The 25,122-nt window shown below is 38.6% G+C and overlaps 1 protein-coding gene across 2 annotated transcripts in view; it reads right to left on the bottom strand.

Moving 5' to 3' along the window:
• The window catches only part of JAM3 (junctional adhesion molecule 3), an 86,311-nt gene that overhangs the window by 4,347 nt on the left and 56,842 nt on the right, over positions 1-25,122 (bottom strand). For both annotated transcript variants that reach the window (XR_003570486.1, XM_027877640.1), the window contains exons 2-8: positions 6,846-6,911; positions 5,348-5,461; positions 3,878-4,030; positions 3,231-3,433; positions 2,523-2,622; positions 548-677; positions 402-456 (exon numbers count right to left, since the gene is read on the bottom strand). Coding sequence is in view for 1 of the 2 variants with exons in the window: in XM_027877640.1 (XP_027733441.1) it covers positions 402-456; positions 548-677; positions 2,523-2,622; positions 3,231-3,433; positions 3,878-4,030; positions 5,348-5,461; positions 6,846-6,911 (821 nt within the window). In the remaining variant the exon portion in view is untranslated. The remainder of the gene's footprint in view (positions 1-401; positions 457-547; positions 678-2,522; positions 2,623-3,230; positions 3,434-3,877; positions 4,031-5,347; positions 5,462-6,845; positions 6,912-25,122) is intronic.

Genomic DNA, 25,122 nt, shown 5'->3' on the forward strand with positions numbered 1-25,122 from the left:
TATCTTAAGACCTGCAAGAACTGATGATATTGGAAGAATGGGGCAAGAGATGGAAAGGAAAAAGGGACCAACCTAACTGTAAAAAAAACATTTTTCTTTGGGATTGAGCATCAAATAAGATCATATAAAAGTACTGATGGACAGCTTGCAAACTGAATGCCATGAGAAAGCCAGAGTCAAAGTGGGACTGGTTTCATGTGGGAGAAGGACGGGGAGCTCAGGCTCTAGGTACTTGGTTTTAAGCTGAGGTTCTCCCCACAGGATCAACTGGGTTTTCAAGGAGGGAAGAATGATTTCTTTATTGATGAAGTTCTTAGCTACACTTAGAATATCTAGTATTCTGGGCCCCACTGCTTTTCTCCCTAGGAAATAAATCCCAGTTGCTTTCTCAGGTTCCTTACCTCATCATCTGTCCGGATATAGTTAACCCCATCAGGTTTCCCTGGATTCTTGTAGCTGTGAAGGGGGGGAGAGGATAGTTAAGTAATAGACCTGATTTCCCATGTAACTGTCAACTTAGACCTTTCAATTTTCATGCTAGGCTCACCTTTCTCCATTCTGTTTGTTGTTGATGAAATAACCCTGCCTGTATGCACAGCAGATGCCCAGAGTTATCAGGACTAGGACAGCCAGGACAACCAAAACCCCTCCAATGATCCCACCAATGTTCAGGTCATCTGGAAAAGAGAGGAGTAAAAGACCCATACAATCTGGTCCCATTGCCAATTACCACCACTTCCCAGCCTCTACCCACCTAAGCCAAATCTGACTCATATTCAAAAGAAACTAGTTCCCATCAATTAAAATAACTGCCTGATTCTCACAGATTTCCAAAGACCTCTAATTTCACTATTCCCAGATGATACAGTGACATTAGCTTCTCTCTTGTAGTCCAAACAGTAAAACTGTAACTGCTTTTATTACTAGATTAGAAGAGGGTTGGCATTTACAAAAAGTTTGAAATCTTTTTATGAATGAAGTCCTGAGGACACCATTGATAGATTGATAGTCAGAGGGCAGAACTGGCAGCCAGAATACATAGGGAAAAATTTTCGATTCTCAGTATCTCCCCCAGGAGCAAGAGCCTGACTTAGGTTGATTAGCTGTATACTTGAATGATAGTGGGTCACAAAAGGACAAATAGAATTCAATACTGCAAAACAAAAGGCAGAAAATGTTAGGTCAGAATAGTATACCCTTGACTCCCATAGCTTTCTGTGCCTCAAAATTTCCTTAACAGGGATTTTCTGTGTTGCTATCCAATCACCTGAATCCTTATCTCTTTACCGAACCTGGAAAAAGGATTTGTTTAATACTCCCTTGGGGTCATCTTATGTATTGAATGGGGGTGGGTGGTAGAATGAGCGTCCCTTCTGATTCCACTGACCAGCTCAGTTCTGCTTGTTTTGTGCAAACTAAAGCACACAAAATATATACCAAAGCCCAAGCTATGAAAATGCTCCCATAGCACACCCTGGAGGTAAGCTAAAATCATTAGGGTTAATTTGAAAGTTGTGACTCAGTCCCTGAGAAACAGTTAGAACTAGATAGTCTCTGGAAGGCCTACACAACCTTATGTTTTAGTGATTTGATCGGCCCACCAGAGAAAAGCAGTATTAAACTCACTGTCAGAAGTTACAGGATTAGTCATATTTCTAATGCTAGAATTCTCTTAACAATCTATTTCTAGAAGATAACATACTGCAAGGACACACAATTTTTCTAGGCATTTGTTTCTCAGAACTTTCTCATCTTCCCCCTCAGTGGTCAAGTAACCCAGGTTAATCATGCGTAAACTATGTCATGACTGAAATTAAGGTAAACCGAGGCACAAGTTTTGCACATGGTCAATTTATTAGCAAAGTGTAAATTTGCTAATAAACGGTCTCAGCCTTCTCAGCAAGCTAAGGCCCCTCAAATGAGGGCTGACGCCATTTTTATAGACAAAAAGAGGAGCATCCAAAAAATTGAAGGCAGCATTACAGATAGGGAAGACAATACAATTAGTTATAAAGTCAAAAGCACTACAAGTGTGGGGAACAATATGACTGGCTGCAAATCAGGAATGTGAGCCGAGCAACAAACTTCTTCCATCTTATCACTAGGAAACTATGATTGCTTTAGTTCACCTGCAAGAATAACTAATAGTACAGAGATAACAGATTTCCTCTAATTGTTCAAGGATAGCTACTGGTATAGAGATAACAGATTTCTTTTAATTAAAGTGATTTACAGGGAAACTACTTTTAAACTTAGAGAGGAAGACTAACTGAACTTCAGAACTTAATTCAAAGACAAAGAAACATGACAGGCAGTTCTACAAAAATGTCAACAGTGACATAGAACAGAATCAATTCGATTTTCTTTCTCATAATTAATTTCTGAAGGGCTCTGACACAGGAGCAAAAGAGAGCAGTTTAACTGATGTTATCTCCTGAGCCAGGGTTTGTCCTTCAGCATTTTCCAGTCCCTCCTCCCTTTCTGGCTGCAACATTTCCCACATCAGCAGCAGGTGCACTCACAGACTTCCATCTCCTGCTCTTCACAGTTGGCGGAGCCAGCATCATTGGTAGCAATGCAGTAGTATTGGCCTGTGTCCTCCTTGTGTACAGCACTGAAAACCTATTCCAGAAGAAAAACAATGGAGTAATCAAGGGTTTCTCAGGGGAGACTTCTCAAGGCAACTCCAGGATATCCACCTCAGAATGTGGAGAGGAGAGCCTGTGGAAACCCAGAGAATTACAAAGTAATTGTATTCTCAGTGGGATTTGGTTTCCCCTTGGACACCAATGGTAGTGAATAGGGTCTTACTAAAACCCTAAGGCACTCATTCCTGTGAGTTCTTTGACAGTAATAGTCCTGGTGATATACATCCTAGAACTATTCAGTAATGGGGTGCCAGTTCATCACTTTATTCAGATAAATGGGACCTCTGAGAAAGATGGCTTCTAGTACTCAATTCAGCAGAAGACATTATAATGTTGGCTCATTTCTTGGATATCATATAGTTGAAATGTTTTCTTATATTCCAAAACATAATGACATACAACAAAACCCCGATATGACAAGACAGATGTTAGTCATATCTCCCCCAAGACTCATCTCATGACTTCTAGAAGTTCTGTTCTCTTTCTGTCTCTTACCTTTCTACCCCAGCCAAGGCAGTTTACCAATTACTTCCCCTCCCCTCCCCTCCCCTCCCCTGCACAAAGGGCACCAGAACATCTCACCAGTGTGCCAGTTTCAGAGTTCAAGATAAATGAAGAGTTTCGGAACCTCGGGTTGGCTTTGGAGTCAGTTGGCAAAGGTATGTCATTTCGGTACCACCTATACTGGGGCCGGGGGTAGCCCTCATTCTCCTGGCAATGTAGTGTTGCTGACTTGCCAACAGGTACAGCCTTTGGCACTCTGCAGACAGGAATCACTGGTTTCACTGCAAGAGGAACATCAGATTGTGTTTAAACCCAGATCCACGGCACTGTTCTTATTGAATCCCACAGAAACCAGGTTCCAAAACAGAATGAGAATCAAAGAAGTGACCCTTGCTCCACAGTCATGTCACCTGAGAATCCTACTTTCTTCTACCCCAAACTCCAACCATAAGCTCCTTCATACGATAGTGTGCTCCCTCGTGCTTGAGAAACATCATGGAAAAACAAGTAGCAGCTCTAATTCACTTCTCAGGTGACCTCTTATCCCAAAGCCATCCCAATCCTCAAATATAGCCTCCCCTCAACAGGTACCATGATACCTCTAAGTGACAATAGACTCTGGATGGAAAGAAATAAAAGTGGACAAGGACCCCTCTTCCTCTGGAGGTTCAGAGCCATGTAACCTGATGAGAAAGAGGGTGTTGTTGGTACTCCTGAAATCTTACCTTGCACTGTGAGATCAATGACAATCTCATCAATTTCCTTGTGATCATTTCGAGCTACAACTTCACAGCGGTAAGAGGCTGTGTCTGATCGTGTCACATTTAGGATTTTCAGAGAAGTTTTTCCCAAGAGTTCTGCACGACCTGCCAAATGCCCTGAGAAAAAGGGAATCCAGGACATGATTATCAAAGCTATCTCTGGCACCCAGAGATGGCCAATACTAGTGCTGAAACTCATGACTAGCACAGAGAAAGTTCCAAAACTAGAGATAGCTTGGGGAGAGGGGAACAATTTATTTCCCTTTTACTAAATCCAGACTTTTTTAATTCTTTTATCTGCTCAATGTCAAAGTAAAAGAAGTTTGTTTCATTTTCAAGGGAATGTGCAGAACTTGGGAGAGCAATAAGGAACTGGAAAAAAGCCATTTAAAAAAAAAAAAAGGATAAAAGAATTGTGATTACACACTCCAGTGATAAGTGGCAATCACATTAGCTGATGAGCTTGTAGAAAAACAAAAAAAGCAAGTTTAGGTTGAAACTGGAATGCAGGTAACATATGAAAGGACTTTCTGACAGTAAGTAAAGAATGGAGATTATAGGATCTCCTTTCCTTTAAGGACTGTCATCTTAACCTGGACACTAGGCACAACTTGTTTGAAGGCCGGGGAAGAGAACAAGAGACTTCAAAGTCCTTTCCATCCTTGAGATTTTATATGATAAATTTCATCTATTGAATGGTAAAATATCTAGCTCCCAGAAATAATTTTTTTAAACATCTTTATTCATTTTATACAAATATAATGGAAACCACTGTGTTGTTTTTGTGTTTGTTTTTGTTTTTGTAGACAATGGTTTTAAGTGACTTGCCCAAGATCACACAGCTAGTAAGTGTCAAGTGTCTGAGACCAGATCCTGACTCCAGGGCCAATGCTCTATCCACTGCATCACCTATCTGCCCTCAGAAATAAATTTTTAAAGAATTTTAAGAATTCACTACTGCTAAATTCTTATCAATATCACTTTGTTTCTCAGATAATCAGAATGAGATTAAACTTTACGCACAGGAACTACAGGTTCAGAGGTTTGGGTGGGAGTAGCCTAGGTAGAGGAGACTTAGAAGTGATGGGACAGAAAACTAAATTTTTTAATAAAGGGATTCCCAGTGACATTCATGACCCAAGCATTAGAAAACCAGTCTTCTTGTCATTAGCCTCCTGTCTTCCCTCTTCTAATCCTTTGATGAGACTGTCATCTCATCTACTTTTCCTGTTGAGTAGGGCTCTTCTATTTCTTCCCTTGTGTAAAAGGGCAGGGTAAGGCACGAGTAAATGAGACAGTACAATTAGTTCACTTCCCAAAAGGAAGCTGCTTTCCATACTAGGCTAAAGATGGGTCAATTCTAACCTCAGATACAACCATTAATGTAGGAAGAGGGAGTAAGGAAAGTAAGCAAAGAGGACAAAGAGCCCATACCCTGAATTTTATTGTCAAAGAATACATAGGTCGTTTGATCATTTTGAATTTTTTTCCACTCAATCCTGGGATCATTTGTTTGAGAATCTGTAATGATACAAGACAGTTCCACACCTAGAAGGAAATAGAAAAATCAATCCTGAATAAATTGGCCAAGCTATAGTTTCACTGTACTATAGGCCCTGTAAACTCTCTCTTTCTCTAGCACAAAAGAAGTCTTTCATCGGGTGCTACAAACTCAGCCATCTCCTGGCGTGAGGGGCCTTTGGGCAAAGATGGAACTCAGCCAGAGAACTAATAAAGATGTTCGTCAAGGACTTGGCTACATAGAACATGCTACCTAGAGAGGGCCACCCCATTTATAGAAAATGTCATTCTTTGCTGGTCTAAGCACAAAGCCTGGGCAAACAGGCCATTTATCAATAACTAGATAAACACTGAGGCAAAGGCTACTGTTGAACTGTTAGGTTGTGCCTGGATCAGAAATCATACATGAAAATCTCTGTGGTTTTCTCTCCCCCTGCCCCCCTTATTTGGGCCTCTCATAAAATCTAGTCTACAACATCAAAGACTGAGAAAGGAGCTCAGAAATCATTTAGCTTAATGATCCTTAGCCAATTCATGAATCACATCTACTCTACAACAGCCCCCCAAAAGTGTCACCCATCTTTTGCTGGAAATAAGGAATTTATTCCATTTATTCCATTCATTAGGAAATTTTCCATATATTGAGATGAAACTTTCCTCCCTGTAATTTCTACCCTACCTCTGCTCTCCAGGATCAAATAGAAAAAAAAAAATCTAACCCCTCTTCTACATGACAGTCCTTCAAAAACATTAATCACATCCTTTCTCCCTCTTTACTCCCAAGTTGTCTTTTGTTTAAGATAAACATGCCCAGTTTCTCAAATGACATAAATTTCAGTCCTCTTAATCCTACTGTAACTTATTAAGTACCTAATATATGCAAAACACATAGAAAATGCTTATTGAATTGAAGGCTTTCAGTTTGGTTACCAGACTTTTAAGTTTGGGCACCAGAAATATAAAGGCAAAAATTACAAAAAGGTTCCTGCCCTCAAGGAACTCACATTCTATTCTCATTACCCAAATCACCCTCCAGCTTACTAATGTTATCTTTTAAAATGTGATATCCAGAACTGGCTGTAATACTACAGATGTAGTTTAACCAGGCCATCTCTTTGGTCCAAGGACTATGACCTTGTTTTACACATTCAAATCCTATTAATGCACCCCAAGATCATACAAGCTTTCTTTGGCAGACATATGACACTACTGACTCATACTGGGCTTGTAGTCCACTGAAATCCTTAGATCTCAGGCCTCGGCTTAGGTATTGTTTTTCCCCTCCATGAAAGCAACAGTCATTAACAAAGATTTCATCCCAAAACCAAGTTTTTGATTCTTACCTGACTGCAAGGTCACTTAACAACCAGTAGGTGGTGCCCACCCCCAACAGAGATCTTTCATTACTCACTTTCAAATTCCCGTACCACAGGATTCTGGTTGCTGGATTTCAAGTTCACAGCCCCAATAAGGCAACCTAAGTGGACAAAGAGAAGTGAAATCAGACAATACACTGTTCAAACTACAAAAAAAGCTCACCTTTTTTTTTTACCTCCATATGCTAGACAGGGGTTTTATTCCCAAATCAAAGCCACTTCCTTGTAGCATGCAAAACTTTCTTCTCTTAGAACCATTTCATTGTAAGGAGCCAAGAGAAGGAAGGGTCCTGAGTATTCATTTCCTATATTAATTTTTAAGGCCTTTCCTTTGATGATCATAGGATCCCCAGCTCCATTTTTCTTTAACTCAAAGTTATTATAGCTGCTTCAATATTTCTCATGTATGGCTCTAAACACCGTGGCATCCCCTTTATCTTCCCTCTCTCCTTTACTTCACAGTACAAAAATACAATTAAAAGAGCTTAAGTGCCACAATGAGAAGTGAAATCTCTGGAGATTTCAATTCTCTAGGCTAATTTTTTTTTTTTTTACTATCTATTTTCTCCCATCCCCATACCCCCTCACACTTTAGTTGTAGACCTGACTAGACAATGGTACAGCATTGTTGAAGAAGATTCTCAGTCTCCTAATGCCCATGTTTCTCCAATTTTTTCTTTCAGGTTATAGCCAAATATTAAGTCAGATTTTATCTTTTCTACTTTACCACCATAGGTAATCTATATTTTGACATGACAAATAAGGAAATATTCAGACTGAGAAACAAATATAAAACCTAATAGTGTAATCAGATACCAATCAATAGTTAAAAGGCTGCAAATTTAGAAAGTTTTTCATTTTCACCATCACTATGCCCCACCCCCTCACTCCATCACTAAAAAATTTTAATTAAAAATTTTCAAAAAATTAATTTAAGTGAAAGAAAATAACTCTGTATGGTAGAAACAGCTTATGGATAGAGTAAAGGCTAATTTCAATTCTGGGAGGTGGCAAGACAAACTAATTCTAGAGTGTGGCATTTAAATATAAACAAGGTTAAGCATTTTTATGATGACATTGTTCACATGACTTTCTTTGTGCAATTCTCCATTGATATGCAGTTGACTATTCACCATGTGCTTCTCCAGTGCTCTTCAGTTTAATTCTATGACTCTCCATCATATAGCATAACCAGGAAAATGTTGTCAATAAAAAGATGAGCTTTTGTTTCAAGGTCAAGCTTTGGCATATTTTAAAAGAACTATGCAATTTCCAAGTGCAATCCATAGTACTCTTTTCTTCCTGTTCAATTCTGGGCCTAGCTCACTCTCCATGAACTATGCCTTTCCAAAATATGTGTGTAGTACCTGGGGCACCCTTCTCTCAAGACAGCAGCCCTCTAGGGATACTTACTCCAGATTCCAGAGGCTTTGTGAATCTACATCCAATCAAAACTGTAGCTCACAAGCCATCATCAATGTGTTTACTTTTGCTATTGTCAGTCAGTAGATGCCATTAATTCAAGGTAAAGGCACTTAATCAAACTGCATAGTAATAAAGGCCACAATAGAAGAATTTTCCTTCATCAAAGGGCTCCTAGTTCCTAGCTCACCTAGGGCTCACAGGACCACAAATGCTTATACCATCAATGGGTACAGCAGGAATACATAGGAATGACATATAAGGAATATATATAAAGGGCAAATATGTAGCGAGGGCACACAGATGGAGTAATACACACCTTCCATGTTGTAAAGCTACCTACATCCTCTGGTGATATGATTGAGTTTTTATAACTGTGCTTCCTTGGTGGGTATGTCATCTTTGCTGGGTACACTTTTCTGCTTCTCCATAGATCTATTGGTTATTGCTGGGTGTGATGGTCTCTGCTAAGTATTGCCTACTGCTATCAGCTTCTGGGCTAATCTCTTCAGGGTCACCTGCTGGCCATCTCAGTTCCTATCTCCAGAAATATAATGACTGGGCAAGTGTCATGACAGCTCTTTAATCATAGCCACCATATCCAGTTAACAAAAGGCAGGTAGACTGCCTTAGGTTAAAATTGTCTTTCCTTTTATATCACTGGGTCTGAGAAAATATCAAAGCACTCTGACATAGATAAGTATTTAATTTAAGATGGGATATTCCCAAGATTTTCTCTGGTTTAGCATGCAAATGAATTTGAACCAGAACAAAAACTAAGAAAGCATGATCACAGTTCTCCATCTATTAAGTCCTCTTGTTTAATCATTTTTTCAGTCATGTCTGACTCCTCATGACCCCTTTTGGGGTTTCTTGGCAAAGATACTAAAGTGATCCGACATCGCCTTCTCCAGTTCACTTCACAGATGAGGAAACTGAGGCAAACAGGGTTAAGTGACTTGCCCAGCATCACAAAGCTAGTAAGTATCTGAGGCTGGATTTGAATTCAAGTCTTTCTGACACCAGGTTCAGTACTCTATCCACTGTGCCACCTACATTCCTTCCATTACAATGCACATTTGTCAGCAAGGAAACCACATTTCTTTGTGGCTATATTTTACCTCCACACAGTTTTCCTAATGGAAGACCAGCACTATGGGTGGTCTATCCAACTATTCATCTACATGTCTGGACAAATTCTTCAACTACTTGGTATTTCCACTATGACTAGTTAGGCTGAACACCTGTGAATGATTACAAATCTCACTTAAGTGGTTCCTTGATGTTCTGGAGCTTAATGCAGTCAGTACAATGTCATTCACAAGCAGCAACATATAAATGATCTGTGTATAAGGATCCCTATTCCATTTGGTAAGCATGTGCTTCTCTGTGTTATGCCTTGTTTAGTACTAATGATCAAAGAGTCATTGAACAAAGTTAAATATTCCGTTAACAGAATTCTGTAACTGTGTGATTATAATATGCATGGGAGATAACCTGTTGAAGGAAGACTTTAAGGTGCTGTTTTGCTCAACCAACTGAAATGCTAAACATATTCTACAGATAGAGTGTATTATCTACATCTTTCAGTAAATTATGTGACTATGAAGATGTAGTTTTCTGTAGATGGGATCAGTTATCAAAGTCTACCTATTCTCTCTCCTCATACTTTCATTAAGGATGCCCTCAAAGTATGTAGACTAGTTTCATAAAAATGTTGCAGGTAAGAAAAAGCAAGCATATAAGTTCATAGTTATTTATATCTTCTTGGTCACATTTTTTTTTTCAGTTAAGATTTGAGATTTTTTTCCCATACTTCCTTCAGATACTCTGGCAATTGATCCCCTGATGTTCTCAAAATTGTGTCATCTCCAACATGAGCTTCCTATGTATATACTTAGTCTATCTACTTTGGCTGCTTTTCCTATCTTTGTTTTCTTTGGATCCATCTCAACTTCATGCAGCATATTGGGAACTGTGATGGCAGAACCCAAATGAGGTGATCCACTGTCACTGATGAAGAAAATAGTTTATTATAAAGATGTTCACAGAACTTTAAATTTTTCTGCTTGTTACAATTTCATCCTTAAATGCCCTTAAAATGATTTTGTTTACTTGAATATTTTGCCAATCTTTTGTTATGCTCATTCTTCCCTCCATTGTGTCTCAAAAGTTTTATGAAGTGACATTGATCAGAATCTTCCATCATCCTCCTTGTATGATTTTATAAAAGCATTTATGTTCTAAGTTAGTGTTGCCTTTTGGTTGCCATAGCTGTATTTGGCAAGGTTATCAAGTGTTTGCTGACTTAGTTTCCTTTGGTCTTACTGTGGTGATAAATTTACATGGGTTAAATTTCCTCAAAAAATGCTTATAGTATGATGTCTGTTTTATTATCCATTTCCTATTTCTGGTATCAACAGCTTGCAAACACCTTTTTTTTCATTTTTACTCTTCTCAATTGGTATTCATTTTTATATTTGCTCTTGGTTAGCATTCTGACTATACACAGATGTCAGATTGAGAATTCCCACACTGATAAACCAGTCATTTACTCTCTGTTAAAATATAACTAATTCCATTTTTGGTGATGTTTTTGGTGTTTATCATCCCCCATGTACCTTCCAACTCTCCTCTGGAGTATCCACAACATACAAGAGCAAAGCTTCTGTGAAGTTTACAAACCTTTGAACTCTCTTTCACTACTGGATCATGTTACCCAACATATTTTTATTACCTTCTTTTATGTTCACATTTATACACTGAAAATACCAAATTAAATAAAGTATATGCTGATTTAATTTAGAGAGTCTTAGTGAGTTCTTAGTAGAATTTTCCTATCTCCTTCTATTCAATAAGTCAGGTCGACAAGTATTTATTAAGCACCTACTATGCATCAAGCACTGTGCTAGGCACTAGGGATACAAAGAAAGGCAAAGAAGTCTCTATACTCAAGAAGCTCATAGTCTAATGTTTCATGCTCTGAAATAAACATTATAAAATAAGACATGCCATGGTAGTCCTTTTGTGAATGTTCATCATGAGCACAGAAATTTGACACGGCCAACTTTCCTGTTGCCCTTGGATTCACAATAAAATCAACTTCATTAATGCCTTTACCTACATAAAGAGAAATATGCTTCCTTTAAGCTACAGCTTCCTAGTCTTCTGGTTTTATAATAACAATAAAAGCTAACTTTACATAGTATCTTAAGGTTTACATATGTGTGTGTGTATACATAATATACTAACATATAATATACACATATATATATAATCTCATTTGAACCTAAAAACAACCCAGTGAAGTAGAAATAGGTGAAATTGTAATTCTCATTTTAGAGATTAATGAAGAAGTATTTAAGTGCTTACTATGTGCTGGGTACTCTGCTAAGTGCTAGAGATAAGAAGAAAGGCAAAAACAGCCTCTAACCTTAAGAAGCTCACATCCTAATGGGGGAAACTATATAAATAACTAGGTACATATGGAGGAACAAGGAAAGAACTCTTGTAAAGGAGTCACCCATTTGACCAAGGGAGATCAAAGAAAGAAGAAAAACTCCTATACGTACAAAAATATTTATAGCAGGTCTTCTTAATTGTGACCAAAAAAGTACCTATCAACTGAGGAATGGCTGAACAAATTATGGTATATGACTATAATATGGAATATTATTGTGCCATAAGAAATGATGAAAGGGACAGTTTCAGAGAAATCTAGGATGACTTGTATGAACTAATACAAAGTGAAATGAAGCAGAACTAAAATAATTTATGTAACAACTCTGGTCAATTCAATGATTCCAGAGGACCCTACCCATCTCCTGACAGAGAGGTGATAGATATGCAGAGACACATTTTTGGATATGGGCAATATAAGGATTTATTTTGCTTGACTATGCAAATCTGTTACAAGGGTTTTGTATTCCTTTTCTCCAGGGGACTGGAGGCTGGGAGTTGGGAAAGGAAACTAAATGCTTGTTAAATGAAAAAAAAAAAGTTTTTTTACTAGGTGAATGTTGATGACATTCACAGAATTAGTAATTCAGAAAGCAGAATAGGATTTAAAGAAAATATAACGAGATCGGTTTTGTACATGTTATTTTTGAGGTATCAGTGTGACATCCAGATGAAAATATCTTCTTAGGCAGCTTGATACTCACGTATCTGGAATTAATCTGCACAAAGATATAATAGTTGAAGCCATAAAACTGAATCAGGATGAGGAGTGTGTGGAAAGAATGTCAGAACAGAATCTTGGGGAATATCAAAATTAACAGATCAAGAAGAGGGGAAAGTAAACAAAATGGTTAAGAAGTCTAAGAAGATGGGGCAGGTAGGTGGCACAGTGGATACAGCACCGGCCCTGGAGTCAGGAGGACGTGAGTTCAAATCTGGCCTCAGACACTCACTAGCTGTGTGACTCTGGGCAAGTCACTTAACCCTGCTTGCCTCACCCCCCAAAAAAAAAAATCTAGGAAGATAACCAGAAGAGTTCAAGGACAGTATATCCAGAAGAAGGGGCAGTCAAGAACAAGTTGTATCCTGAGGCACACCAGCAAATTCAATAGTATGTGAATTACTTAGGACAAGCAATAATTTTGATGTGATTTCATTTTGTGTCAACTGCAAAATACTTAAAACTTAAAAACTCTGATCAATTAAATTACGAACTATGACTACAGAACCCTAGTGATGAAACTTTCATCCCATCTCTTGGCAGAGAGGCATTAGAACAGGGGTACAGAACAAAATACATTTTCAAACATGGTCAGTGTGTGGATTTGTATTTCATGATTATATTTTTTTTTAACAAGGGAAAGCTTTTATTGGGTGGAAGGGTAAAAAGACAGGTAGAAGTGGGGGAATAGTGATAATAATACTTTTAAAAGGAGGTAACTAAAGAACATCAATGAATCATTTAAAAAAAATAAACCAATTAAAGTAGAAGGAAGCTCAGGTGGGGTTCACACAAGTAGGGCAGTGGTCTAACTACTGCACTAAATCTGAAATATCTAAAAAACAAAAAGAATAAGTTCCATATGTCAGAAATTCAGTTTCATATACATTCCTCTTTTTCTGTTGTTCTTTGAAAAGGTCGTATTTGTTGATGTTTCACAACCATCAAATGTTAAGGATAAGATTTGGCTCCAGGTCTTTTGATTACAAGACCATTTTCATTGCTCCATCAAAGGCAGTATTCACCTATTCTCTCAGTTGAGATCCTTATTTTAGCATCCTGACTGGTAGCACCTTCAATGCTATTAGCTCTAGCCCCCCCCCCCCAAATCACTTACTGCTACAACCTAAAACTATTAATGGTATTGGAAAAGGAAACGTTCACAAAGATAAAAAGAAAAAAAATTTAAACCACTATATTATCAGAAGAAAATATGCAAAAACATGTGGCTTGCCTTCCTTCAACTAGTAACCAAGCTTTAGAAGCTATAACACTTTTTTGCTTTCCTCTCTCTTAATTTCGATGCTATTTTAGCTAATAAATCACATGGCAAATATATGTTTTGCTCCCATCTTTCCTCTCCAACAAACACAAGTTTTACTAATTCACTCAAAGCTTCAAATTTTAAAGGGTCCAATCAGGATGACTTACACAACATAAAATCCTCTCACTGCTTTTAGCCTTGTGACATCTAATCTTGTGTCATTTTGTAACACCTCAAAAAGAAGGCTATAGACCCAGGTCAATTGAGATTATTTTATTTATATTAACCGAAGTTAGCCCCTTTGGGTTTTAGTGGATTACTTGTGCCTAAATAGCTCTTTTCCTCTCTTTGAATCTAAAGACTCTCATTTGTTCCAAATCTGATAATTACCCCAAGCTTGACTCATAGTAACACAAATCAACTTTTGTTACCTATCATGGTAACAGGTGATTGTTACATAGTCTTAGCCCTTTCCTATCCTACCACCCTGAGGTGAGTATCATAGCCAGCTGCTCAAATCAGTCCTGGAGAATAATGTATCCCAGGAGGATTCAAGAGTAGAGGGCCCACTTGAAGACAAGTGAAACCACAGTTTAAGTAATTACTCAGCTGAAGCCAGGGCCTACCAAGATCCCACCCTTGGAATTGTTTCCTAGAACTCTCATTCTGCTCCTGAAAAATCCTTCCTGACTTGATTTATCTCTGGCTATGACTTCACAGCTCCCTTCCATGCTAGTTCTTTCCATCCCCCAAGCCCCAGAGTTCAGAGTTTCTGATCCAATAACAGTGGTTTATTGAAAGGGAGTATAGTATTCTGACTTGGCCACAAGGATTGATGGCCACAGACATAACTTTTCAATACCATTAATAGTTTTAGGTTGTAGCAGTAAGTGATTTGGGGAGGGCTAGAGCCAATAGCATTGAAGGTGCTACCAGTCAGGATGCTAAAATAAGGATCTAGACTGAGTGGGTGAATCACTGCCTTTGATGGAGCAATGAAAATGGTCTTTTAATCAAAAGACCTGGAGCCAAATCAGATTCTTAACATTTGATAGCTATTTGACCCTAAGCAGTTATTTTAACCTTTCTGTGCCACAGGTACCTCATCTGTAACATGGGAATACTTATACCGTTTACTTCACAAGATACTGAGGAAAGACTTAAAGTCTTCAATATGAGGTATTAGTATAATTTTGCATCTACTGAACTACATGTTGTACACAATATAAATACAATCCATCCCCCCCCCCCCCCCCCCCCCCCCGACTAAACCTTGCATTATTTGAATCTGAAGAGAACTTTGGACAGGTAAAAAGTATGGGAGCCAGTACAGTTTCAAATTTGTCTGATCACCTCTAGCAAGATTACTCTCTGGGGAAATGTCATCAAAAGATGCACACATCCTTCCAGGAGAGACATCAGAGGTTTAACAGAAAGAGCAATGGACTTGGGAATCAGAAAGAACTAGATTTGAGTTGCAGCTCTGGTTTTCACTAATTACATACCCTAAGGCAAATAACTTTTATGAGTCTCAGTTTCTTCATGCATAAAATGGCAGTAATGTCACTTGCCATGTCTACCTGAAAGTGTTTTTTATAAGACTCAAAAGTGATCATGCAAAGTGTTTTGTAACTATAAAGTGTTTTCTAAATGTCAATGAGAACTATTATTCCACATGGAAATTAGAGGGAAACAGTAGCCAGGACCTTATTTCCTTTAAAAGAGACACAACCCCAGTGAACAAATGCCAACTATTGTGTAATCAAACCTGCTGCTTACCAAGGAATTTAAGGAAGTAATATGGCCTAAAATAAACTGCAGCCTGGATTGGGGGGGAATGCAGGACAACAGAGATGATAAATTAACAAAAAATGAGGAGGGGACAGTTTTTTAAGCCAGCCAAGTAAAGTAACACCGTCCTAACTCCTTAGTGCCAGCTGCACCAGAGCTTCTGTTCTAGCAGTTGTTCGCTATCAAGTGTACTCCTTGCTTAGCGGATGGACGATGTCATTCCAAATGATCAGCAGCCCCGAGAGATCACTTTTAACAAAGAACACGATAGCTTAAAGTGTGCCCAATGCTCCTTGATACATGGCTTCCAAAGGGCTCACTGTCCTTCACACTCAAGAGATTTCCTCTGCAGAACCACATGCCCTAAAAGATAAGACAAAGGCAGATCTCTAGGAAAAGCTCTCTTATGGGAGGCCCTGGGGAAGGTATCATAGATGATTCAGGCTACTGATCCTGGATACTGTAAAAGTTGTGGCCGTTTATATCAATGCTCAGTGATATGGAGTCAAAACAATAATAATAAATCAAACTAATAAGTATTGAGTGCTGAGTACTAGTCACTAGGGATACAAAGACTAAAAAAGAATGGTCCCGGACTCAAGGAACTTACTTTCTACCAGGAGACAATTACACAAATGAGTAAATAAAAACCAGAGAGAAGACATTGGAGGCACAAAACCCAGTGAGCAGGCTATTGTAATAATCTACCAAAAGGTGAAAAGAGCCTGAACTATGGTGGCCATGGTATGAGTGGAGAGAAGTGGTTAGATGTGAGAGATATTGAGAAGGAAGAATCATTAAGATTGACAACTTATTGTATATCAGGGGGGCAGCTAGGTGGTGCAGTGGATTAAGCACCGACCCCAGACACTCACTAGCTATATGACTATATATGGCAAGTCACTTAATCCCAACTGCTTCATATATGTGTGTGTGTGTGTGTGTGTGTATACATATACGTGTGTATATATATATATATATATATATATATATATACACACACACAGTATATCAGGGGTGAAAGAGAAAGATGAGCTGAGGATAACTCTGAAATTGTCACCTTGGATGATTAAAATATTGGTGGTAGCATCAACAGAAGTTTGCAAGAGGGATAGGTTTAGGGAGAAAGTGAATTATGTTTCGTATATGTTGAGTTTGAGAAGTCTAAGGGACATATCCAGTTTGGGACCAGCAAGTTCACAGTATTAATCATTCAATCAATCAATAATCATTTATCATAAAGTGAAAAGGGAATCCAGTGAGTTAAAGTGCCCACAAAACTACAGATCAGTACTAAAAAACAACCAACAGAATAATCAAAACAGTTGGTGCAGAGTCAAGGAGGCAGCTGGTTCTGAATACATTCTTGGTAGGACACATAACATAGCTGAAGCACAGAATCTCAAGAGTTGGAAGAAGATTCAGAAATCACTTAATTCAGAGGTTTGTAATGCGGGATCTGTGAATTTGGCTTAAGAATATTTTTACAACTATTTTAATTGTTGTTGTTGAGTCCACTAGTCATGTCCAACTCTTCATGACCCCACATGGGGTTTTCTGGACAAAGATACTAAAGTGGTTTGCCATTTCCTTCTCCAGCTCATTTTACAGATGAGGAAACCAAGGCAAACAGGGTTAAGTGACTTGCCCAGGGTCACACAGCTAGTAAGTATCTGAGGCTGGATCTGAATTCAGGAATTCTGACTTCAGGACCAGCACTCTATCCACTGCACCACCTAGCTGCCCAACATTCCCAACAAGTAGTTAGAAGACCTGGAGCAAGCAGGAACTAACTACCTCAGAAGGCAGCTATTTCATTTTGTGTAGTTCTCGTTGTTACAAAGTATTTCCTTTTATCAAGCTTGTCAAGCTTAAATTTGCCTCTTTGCAACTTCTACCCACTGTTCTATGAGGCTGAGCAGAACAAATCCTATAAATCTGGCTTCCACATGGCAAATGCTTTTGTTCCAAATACTTTTCTTATACTGCACTACACCCCCAAAACATTCTCCAGGAAGATGACTCCCCAGACTATCAACCAATCCTTGTATGGCATGGTCTCAGGAAACTTTATTCCATTAATGGCCCTCTTTTAGATGTGGTTCCAACTTGCAAATTTTCTTCATAAAATATGATGCCTAGAACTTAACATAATATTCTAAATGTGCTCTGAAAAGGTAAGAGTACAGAAAGATTATCATCACCTGTGTTCTTGACACTCACAAAAATGTAGAAAAATCACATAGTAGTGCTGCCATTTGGTACATCTAGTATTACTGAAGAAGGCTGTGGAATTATCAATTCTGGAGATTTTCACAAATTTCCAAAACTATAAGATGAGGTGTAATTGTGCATTTGAGTGGGCAGTGGGAGGGCTGGATTTAATAACTTCTCTGGTCCTTTTACGGTCTTATTCACCATATCTGAAGATCTGTTAGAGTTAAAAGCCAATGCTATGATGCTGTTTATAAGGTTATTATCACAGTTGGTTTTTTTTTTTAAGTCTAGAAGATGCCATGTTACAGAGAGTATGTGTTTTTATTTCATAACTAAGGCCATACAAATTAAGCTAAGGATATCCTCTGGAATATGTCCCAAGAACTTCCTAACACATGAAGTAGAAAACTGAATTTCATGCGGATATTGTGACCCTCCTAGAACCCTGTAAAAGGAATTATTGCATTACGTAGGAGGCTGAACTAAATTACTTTTAAGATCCTTTCCAACTATGCCTAAGCACTTTCAACTTCAATAAATATTTATTAAAAACTTTTTATGTGCAGTGCACTGTACTAGTTCTTGGGAGAGAGAGAGAGATTCAAAAAATAGGGCTCACCTTTCTGGTTCTAGGAGATCAGCTACTATACGGCTCAGTGGGCAAATAAAATTCACCTAACTGATTTTCTGAAAGGTTGAGTACAGATTTCTAACCTAGACAAACAAAAATATATGAATCATATGATCTAACCCAATCATAACATGATGGGAATATTTGCTTTCAATTTTTTTAATAGCAGGCAGTACAGAGATAAGAAAACCACATTCCTGGGATAAGGAATGTGTGTCAGTCACATGCATTGAACAATGTAACGTGATTAAATAAACATCAAGAGAACTAACATGTGTAAGTAATCAGGTGGGTGGAAATAGCAGTATCCTCGCCTGCAGTTGGTGCTGTCAGATACCTACTAATATTGGTCTATCCTCATGTGGTCTTTCTGATCCATCAAATGCAGGAGGCACATGGGTGACTGTACCATGTGACATAAACACAAAAATGTGCACATAACATCTCTTTATGCTCCATACTCAAAGTTAACTTCCACATGGAGAAAGATCAATGCTCCTAGGTATTAGTAGCTAAGTTAACAGATAGTTCTGTGTCAGAATGTTTAGTTTGGCCAGCCAAAAGTTTGAGAAAGCAACATGCTATGGCGTTCAACCAGTTTGTAATGAAATGAATACAACAGTGGAGAGAGTTTAGCTAATAGAGAAGAAAAAACAACACATCATGAAGAGTCACTGCACTTTAGGCAATGTAGGATATATGTTGGCTGGGCTGAAAATGTACTGGTTGGGGGAGTACTAACCATGAGGATAGTGAGCTGGTAAGCTCCTGAAAAGCCACAGTATAGGATTCTTCTTACATCCTAGACAAAGGAATGAAGAAATTAAGGGGAAGGAGCTTTTCATAGGTATAATAAGTTTGGGTTTCTGAATAAGAGTTAAAAGACAAGAAAATTACTGTCTCTCTCTGAATGTTTCCTATACCAGTCTACATTAGGGGGAATGTAAACTAGGGCTAATTATAAGTTAATTAAAAGTTCAAAGTCTTAGAGAAATTAAAGAGGTAGAAGGAAGAAGAGAAGGAAAAGGCAAAGTATGGAAGTGAGAACAGTAGCTGACATACAGTGCTTTATAATCTGTAAAACATTTTACATATGTTATCTCATTTGAATCAACAATTCTTTTAAGTACTATAAGAACTATCTCTACTACACAGATGAGAAGGTTAAGAGAAGTTAAGTGATTTGCTTATGGTCACATGGCTATTAAGTATAAAAATTCAAAACCTATGTCTCTCCTGATTCCAAATCCAGCACTCACTCCACTACTCAATCTGAATTGACCTCTCTGGCCACACTCTTATAAACTCTTAATCTCAACTCCATTCCCCTTCACTCTTTCTGAACCTTTTATTCATTTTCATCATGACCTCCTTCTAATTCTACCAGGGTTTTTCTGACCTTCTTTATCTATCCTGGACACTCTTCAATCTCTCCTCCTCTTGGCCTTCCATCACTCCTGCCATGATAATTCCCTTACCTTGGGAAACCTCTACCATCCATTTTCTCTGCCCAGGCTCTTGGGCTGCCAAGTACTGCTACAGAAAATCATGGAAGCACACTAATTCTGATTATTATAAATTCATGGCACATATAACCTCAACTGTGCCCTCACTTTCGCTCAACAATCCTTTTATTCAACTCTTAGCAGTTCTCTAGGCTATTTCCAACAGCCCTATTCCAAATCTCCTCCTCATTCCTGCAATTCTGAAATTCCACTCACAGCTCTCAACAGATGACCTCATTTCCTACTTCATTTTTAATACAGAAGATCTGTTCCTTTGCCTGGTTTAAACTCCACAGAACAAGATGTCCATCCCAGGTCAAGCTAAGATCCATCTCATCATTGTTGTTGTTGTTGTTCATTCCTGTTTAACTCTTTATGATCCCATTTGGGGTTTCGTAGGCAAAGATACTGGAGTGGCTTGCCACTTCCTTCTCCCACTCATTTTATAGACAAGGAAATTGAGGCAAACAGGCTTGTTAAGTGACTTGCCCAGGGTCACACAGCTGGTGTCTGAAGTTGGATTTGAAATCATGAAGATAAGTCTTCCTGATTTCAAGTCAAGGGCTCTATCCACTGAGCCGCCCAACTGCTAATCTCATCATCATGCTGGGACTCAAGCCTGGATTGACACCACCTCCCTCAGCCTCCTTTCCCCTTCTGATTGCAGGGCTGGAGAATGGAGTATCAAACTCCTCCCAAAGTCTTCCTTTACAGAAGGCACAAACTGGACTCCTATCACCCCACACTGCATATGCTGCTCTTTTTCAACTCCACAGAAGACACCTCCTTGCTCTCCTGCTTCCTTTTGTGTGTTGCTTCCTCCATTAGACTGTAAGCTCCTAGAGGGCAAGGACCTTTCTTTATATTAATTATATCCCTAGTACTTACTTAACACAGTGCCTGCCAACAGTAGTAGATACTTAAATATTTATTGGATTGGATTGGATCAGATCATGTGAGCTCTCTCAACTATTCTCTTTAACACTTTGTCATTTCTATACTGACCCTTTCCCGTTTGCTCCAATCTCAAAAGGTCACCTAAAGTCACCAAGGCCAATCTCTCCACTTGTATCCTTGTTCCTATCACCTCTGGGTCTTTTATTCTTTTCTTGCATCTTCAGTCTTCCCCTCCTCTTCATTGACTCTTTATCCTCCTCTCACATTTTTAGGTTTCTACTATCCTAAAAAATAAAAAATGAAAAACAAAAACATCCTAGAAGCAGCCAATTGGGAAAAAAAATTTTTTGTATCAAAATATCTCTGATAAGGGTCTGATATCAAAGATATACAGACAACTAACAAAAATGTACAAGACCAAAAGTCATTCCTCAAAAGCTAAGTGGCACAATGGATAGAGCACCGGCCCTGGAGTCAGGCAGACCCGAGTTCAAATGCAGCCACATAACACTCACGAGCTGTGTGACTCTGGGCAAGTCACTTAACCCCAATTGCCTCACAATAAAAAAAAAAAGCTAAGTGCTCAGTCAGAGGTTCTTAACAGTTCTTACTGTTAAGGGGTCAAACAATTCTTGAAGAATTGCAAACCATTAAGAATCATATAAGAAATATTCCCCAAATCACTAATAATGAGAAATCCAAAACAAAACAACTCTAAGGTTTCATATCACACCTAGCAAACTGGCAAAGATAACAAAAGATGTAAATATCCAATGTTGTGGGGTTATAGAAAGACGGGTACACTGATATTTATTAGTAGAGTTGTGAGTTGGTTCTAAACATTCTGGAATTATATGAAGAGGGTGTCTTAAATGTCCAAACCCTCTGATCCATAACATCCACTACTCAGCTATACCCAAAGGAGGTTAAAAACAAAAACAAAGACCACAAACACTAAAATGCACTTTTTATAGTTGCAAAGAAGTGGAAATGAAGTAAATGGCCATCAACTAGGAAATGGTTAAGTGAATTACAGTACACAAATGTAATGTAATATTAATGTACTATAAGAAATGCTAAATATAATGAATACAGAAGACTTAAGTGAACTAACACAAAATGAAGTTAGGTTAGCATAGCCAGGAAAACAATATATACAGTGATCACACTAATGCAAATTGTTGTGGAAAGAACAATAGTGCAGTTGAAACTGAACACTGCAAAACTATAATATTCAACTTGGTCCCAAAGAAGAGATATGAGAAGGCATCTCCCCTACATTTGTTTGCAGAGGTGGGGGACTGTGGATATGAAACAGTACATATGATGTTAGACTTTTTTTAATTTGTTGGTAAATTTTGCTGAACTTTTTTGAAGGGTGTTTCCTTCCTATTTCTTTATTAAAAGGGGTGGCTATGCGGGAGAAGGATGAAGAGTCACATTTTGAAATGTGTAGGTGATATAAAAACAAAAGATATTAATAAAAATGTATTTTTGAAAAACCTTCAAGTGGCAAATGCAGGGCTAAAATGGTGGAGAAAAGCCAGTAAGTTGCCTGAGCTCTCCCCAGTTTCCCTCAGAAATAACATTAAATCAAGCCTTTAAAGGGATTCTGGAGCAACAGAACCTACAAAAAAGATGGAATTAAACAATTTTCCAGTGTAAGATAACTTGTAGGGACTTCAGGAATGGGTAGAAGGGGAGTGCGGTCCAGTGCAGACGATGCCAGGGCAAGATAGTGGGAGGCTCTAAGCCATAGCGCAGATCAGCAACTGAGGCCCCATGTTTCTGGTTCAGCAGGTCAGTGGCATAGTAGGCCAGCTGTGAGGCCTCCAGCCCCAGAACCCAGTGCATGATAGGCACAACTAGGCTAGGCCACCCCAGTGCAGTAGGCAAGTTGTCAGCACCTGAGGCCCCAGGGCAGAAAGCCAGTGACCAGGCCCCTGACCCCCAGCACAAGAAGCTTGGGACAATTGCCCCCCCCACCCCGTGCCCTAGGAGTGAAGCTCAACCTTAAAAGCCACAAAATAGGCTAAAAACTGAGCAAGAAATAGAAAAGAGCCCTGAACATAGGAAAGCTACAACAGGTACTTAAAAAAAAAATTTTTTAAGTGCCACATAGGCACTTAATAAATATTACCACGTCCAAACACAGTGACAAACAAAAGCTAGAAACCTCTTTCAGGAACGTTGCAGAAGAGATTTCTGATCAGGTATAGCTTGGATTAGATGGTTTCCTAATTCCCCCCTAATCCTGAGATTGTGACTGATGGCCTGATTATCAGAACCCCTGATCTCTCACCAGTCCTTCTTGCTTTAGTATTTTGCACTAATTAGCCATTTCTACCTGGATTTCCACTAGCATCTGCAATTGATTATTTTAAAAACCAAATTTATCAATTTTTCTTGGGATAGTTAGGTGGTGCAATATCAAGTACTGGACCAGGAGTCAGGAAGACCTGAGTTCAAATGTGACCTCAGATACTTATTAGCTATGTGATCTTTGGCACTTGTTGCCTCAGTTTCCTCAACTGTGAAATAGGAATTAAAAACAGTACCTCCCTTACAGGGTTGTTGTGAGGATAAAAATGAGATAATATTTGTAAAAAGCACTTAGCACAGTGCCTGGCAAATAGTAGGTGCTATATAAATTCTTCTTATTTCTTCTCATTTTATCTCATCTTTTTCCTATTTCTGTTCATTCAAGAAACATTTACTAAGCACCAACTATATTTGAGGTTCTCTGCTAGGTGCTATAGATACAAAGATTAAAAAAAAGACACAGTCCTACCTTCAAAGAGGAGCTTATAATAATTGGGATGAGTGTAGAAGTGGGGAGATGAGGAAGGAAAGGAGAATGAAAGATAGGATGACATACACATAATAAATAACGCAGGCAGTGATGAAGGGGAAAAAGAAGATCCAAACAAGGTATTCTAGAAAAACTTACAGAAGTAAAAAATGTGTGATGTGCTAGAAAGAGCGCTGCATCAATTATTGGAAGATGAGGGTTCAAATCCAAGGTCAACTACTTACTACTTTTGTGATCTTAAGCAAGTCACTTGACTTCTCTGGGACTCAGTTTCTTCATCTGCAAAAAAAAGGGTTGGAATGGACTACCTCTAAGATTCTTTCAGTTCAAAATCTAGGAACACTTTAAGATGGAGGAATCAGGGAAAGTTCACAGAAATGACAGCTGGGCTAAGCCTTAAGGAAAAAGAAAGATTCTGGAAGGCAGAGATAAAGAATATATTCCAGGCATGGGCAAGAGACTGTGCACTGAGGCAGGAAATGACAGGTTGAGTTCAAAGAACAGCAAGTCATCTAGTTTGGGCAGAACACAGAGAACACAGAAAAGCAGAGTAATGTAAAATAAGACTAAAAAGGCAGGGTGGAACCAAGTTGTGGAAGACCTTAGAAACTAGGTTTGGAGACCATGTTTTACCCCATCAACAACAAGAAGCTACTGATGCTTTCTGAGCATGGCAATGATAAAGTAAGACCTGTTTCATCGGAATATTCTTTTGGCAATGTAGGAAGGATGGGCAGATGAGGATCTAGACTGGAAGCAGAGACACTAGCTATGAGGATATTCCAATAATACAGAGGGATTTTATGAGTGTTAGAACTAGTATGGTGGTGGTGTGAGTGAAGAGGAGAGAGGTGCAAGAAATATTGCAGACAGAGAATGAATTGATAGGACTTCACAACTGAATGATATGAGAGAGGTGAGGAAGAGGAAAAGAGTTAACATAATTCTGGCTTCCCATACTTATAACCCCAGAGTCATCTTTGCCTTATCAACCACATTCAGTAAGTTCCCAAGTCCTGCTGATTCTATCTCCCACAATCTCTCTTACATTCAAGTTTTCTTCATCATTCCCATCCTCCTGAGTTCAGATATCAATACCTCTCACCTTGACTACTATAATAGTCTCCTAATTGGTCTCCCCATCTCTATCCTCACCACTCCAACCCATCTTTTACACTTATAATAAATTAATCTCCCTAATACACAGCTCTGATCATATTACTCTGACACTCAAATCCTTCAAAGATACTCTAATGCCTACTAAATAAAATTCAAATTTTACTAAATAAAATCCTTAACCTATCATTCAAAGCTTTCAAAATCTGCCTTCAAACTGCCTTTTTAGCATATATTGTACACTACTTCCCTTAATCTACACTCCAAATTGGATTACTCACAGTCCGTGGAATATAGTTTGTATTTTCCCCACTTTGATGGCTTTGCTGATGCTACTCTTTCTACCTAGAATATCACTGCCTGACATTTATGCCTTTTAAAAGCATCTGTTAGTCCACTGAAAGTTTTATTGCCCCACAAAATGTTCACCAATCTCTTCCACACAAACTGCGTTCAAAGATGTTATCACTGTTTACT

Source organism: Vombatus ursinus, unplaced genomic scaffold (assembly GCF_900497805.2).
Source record: "Vombatus ursinus unplaced genomic scaffold, bare-nosed wombat genome assembly UNPS02014813.1, whole genome shotgun sequence".
In the NCBI taxonomy this organism is placed as follows: domain Eukaryota; kingdom Metazoa; phylum Chordata; class Mammalia; order Diprotodontia; family Vombatidae; genus Vombatus; species Vombatus ursinus.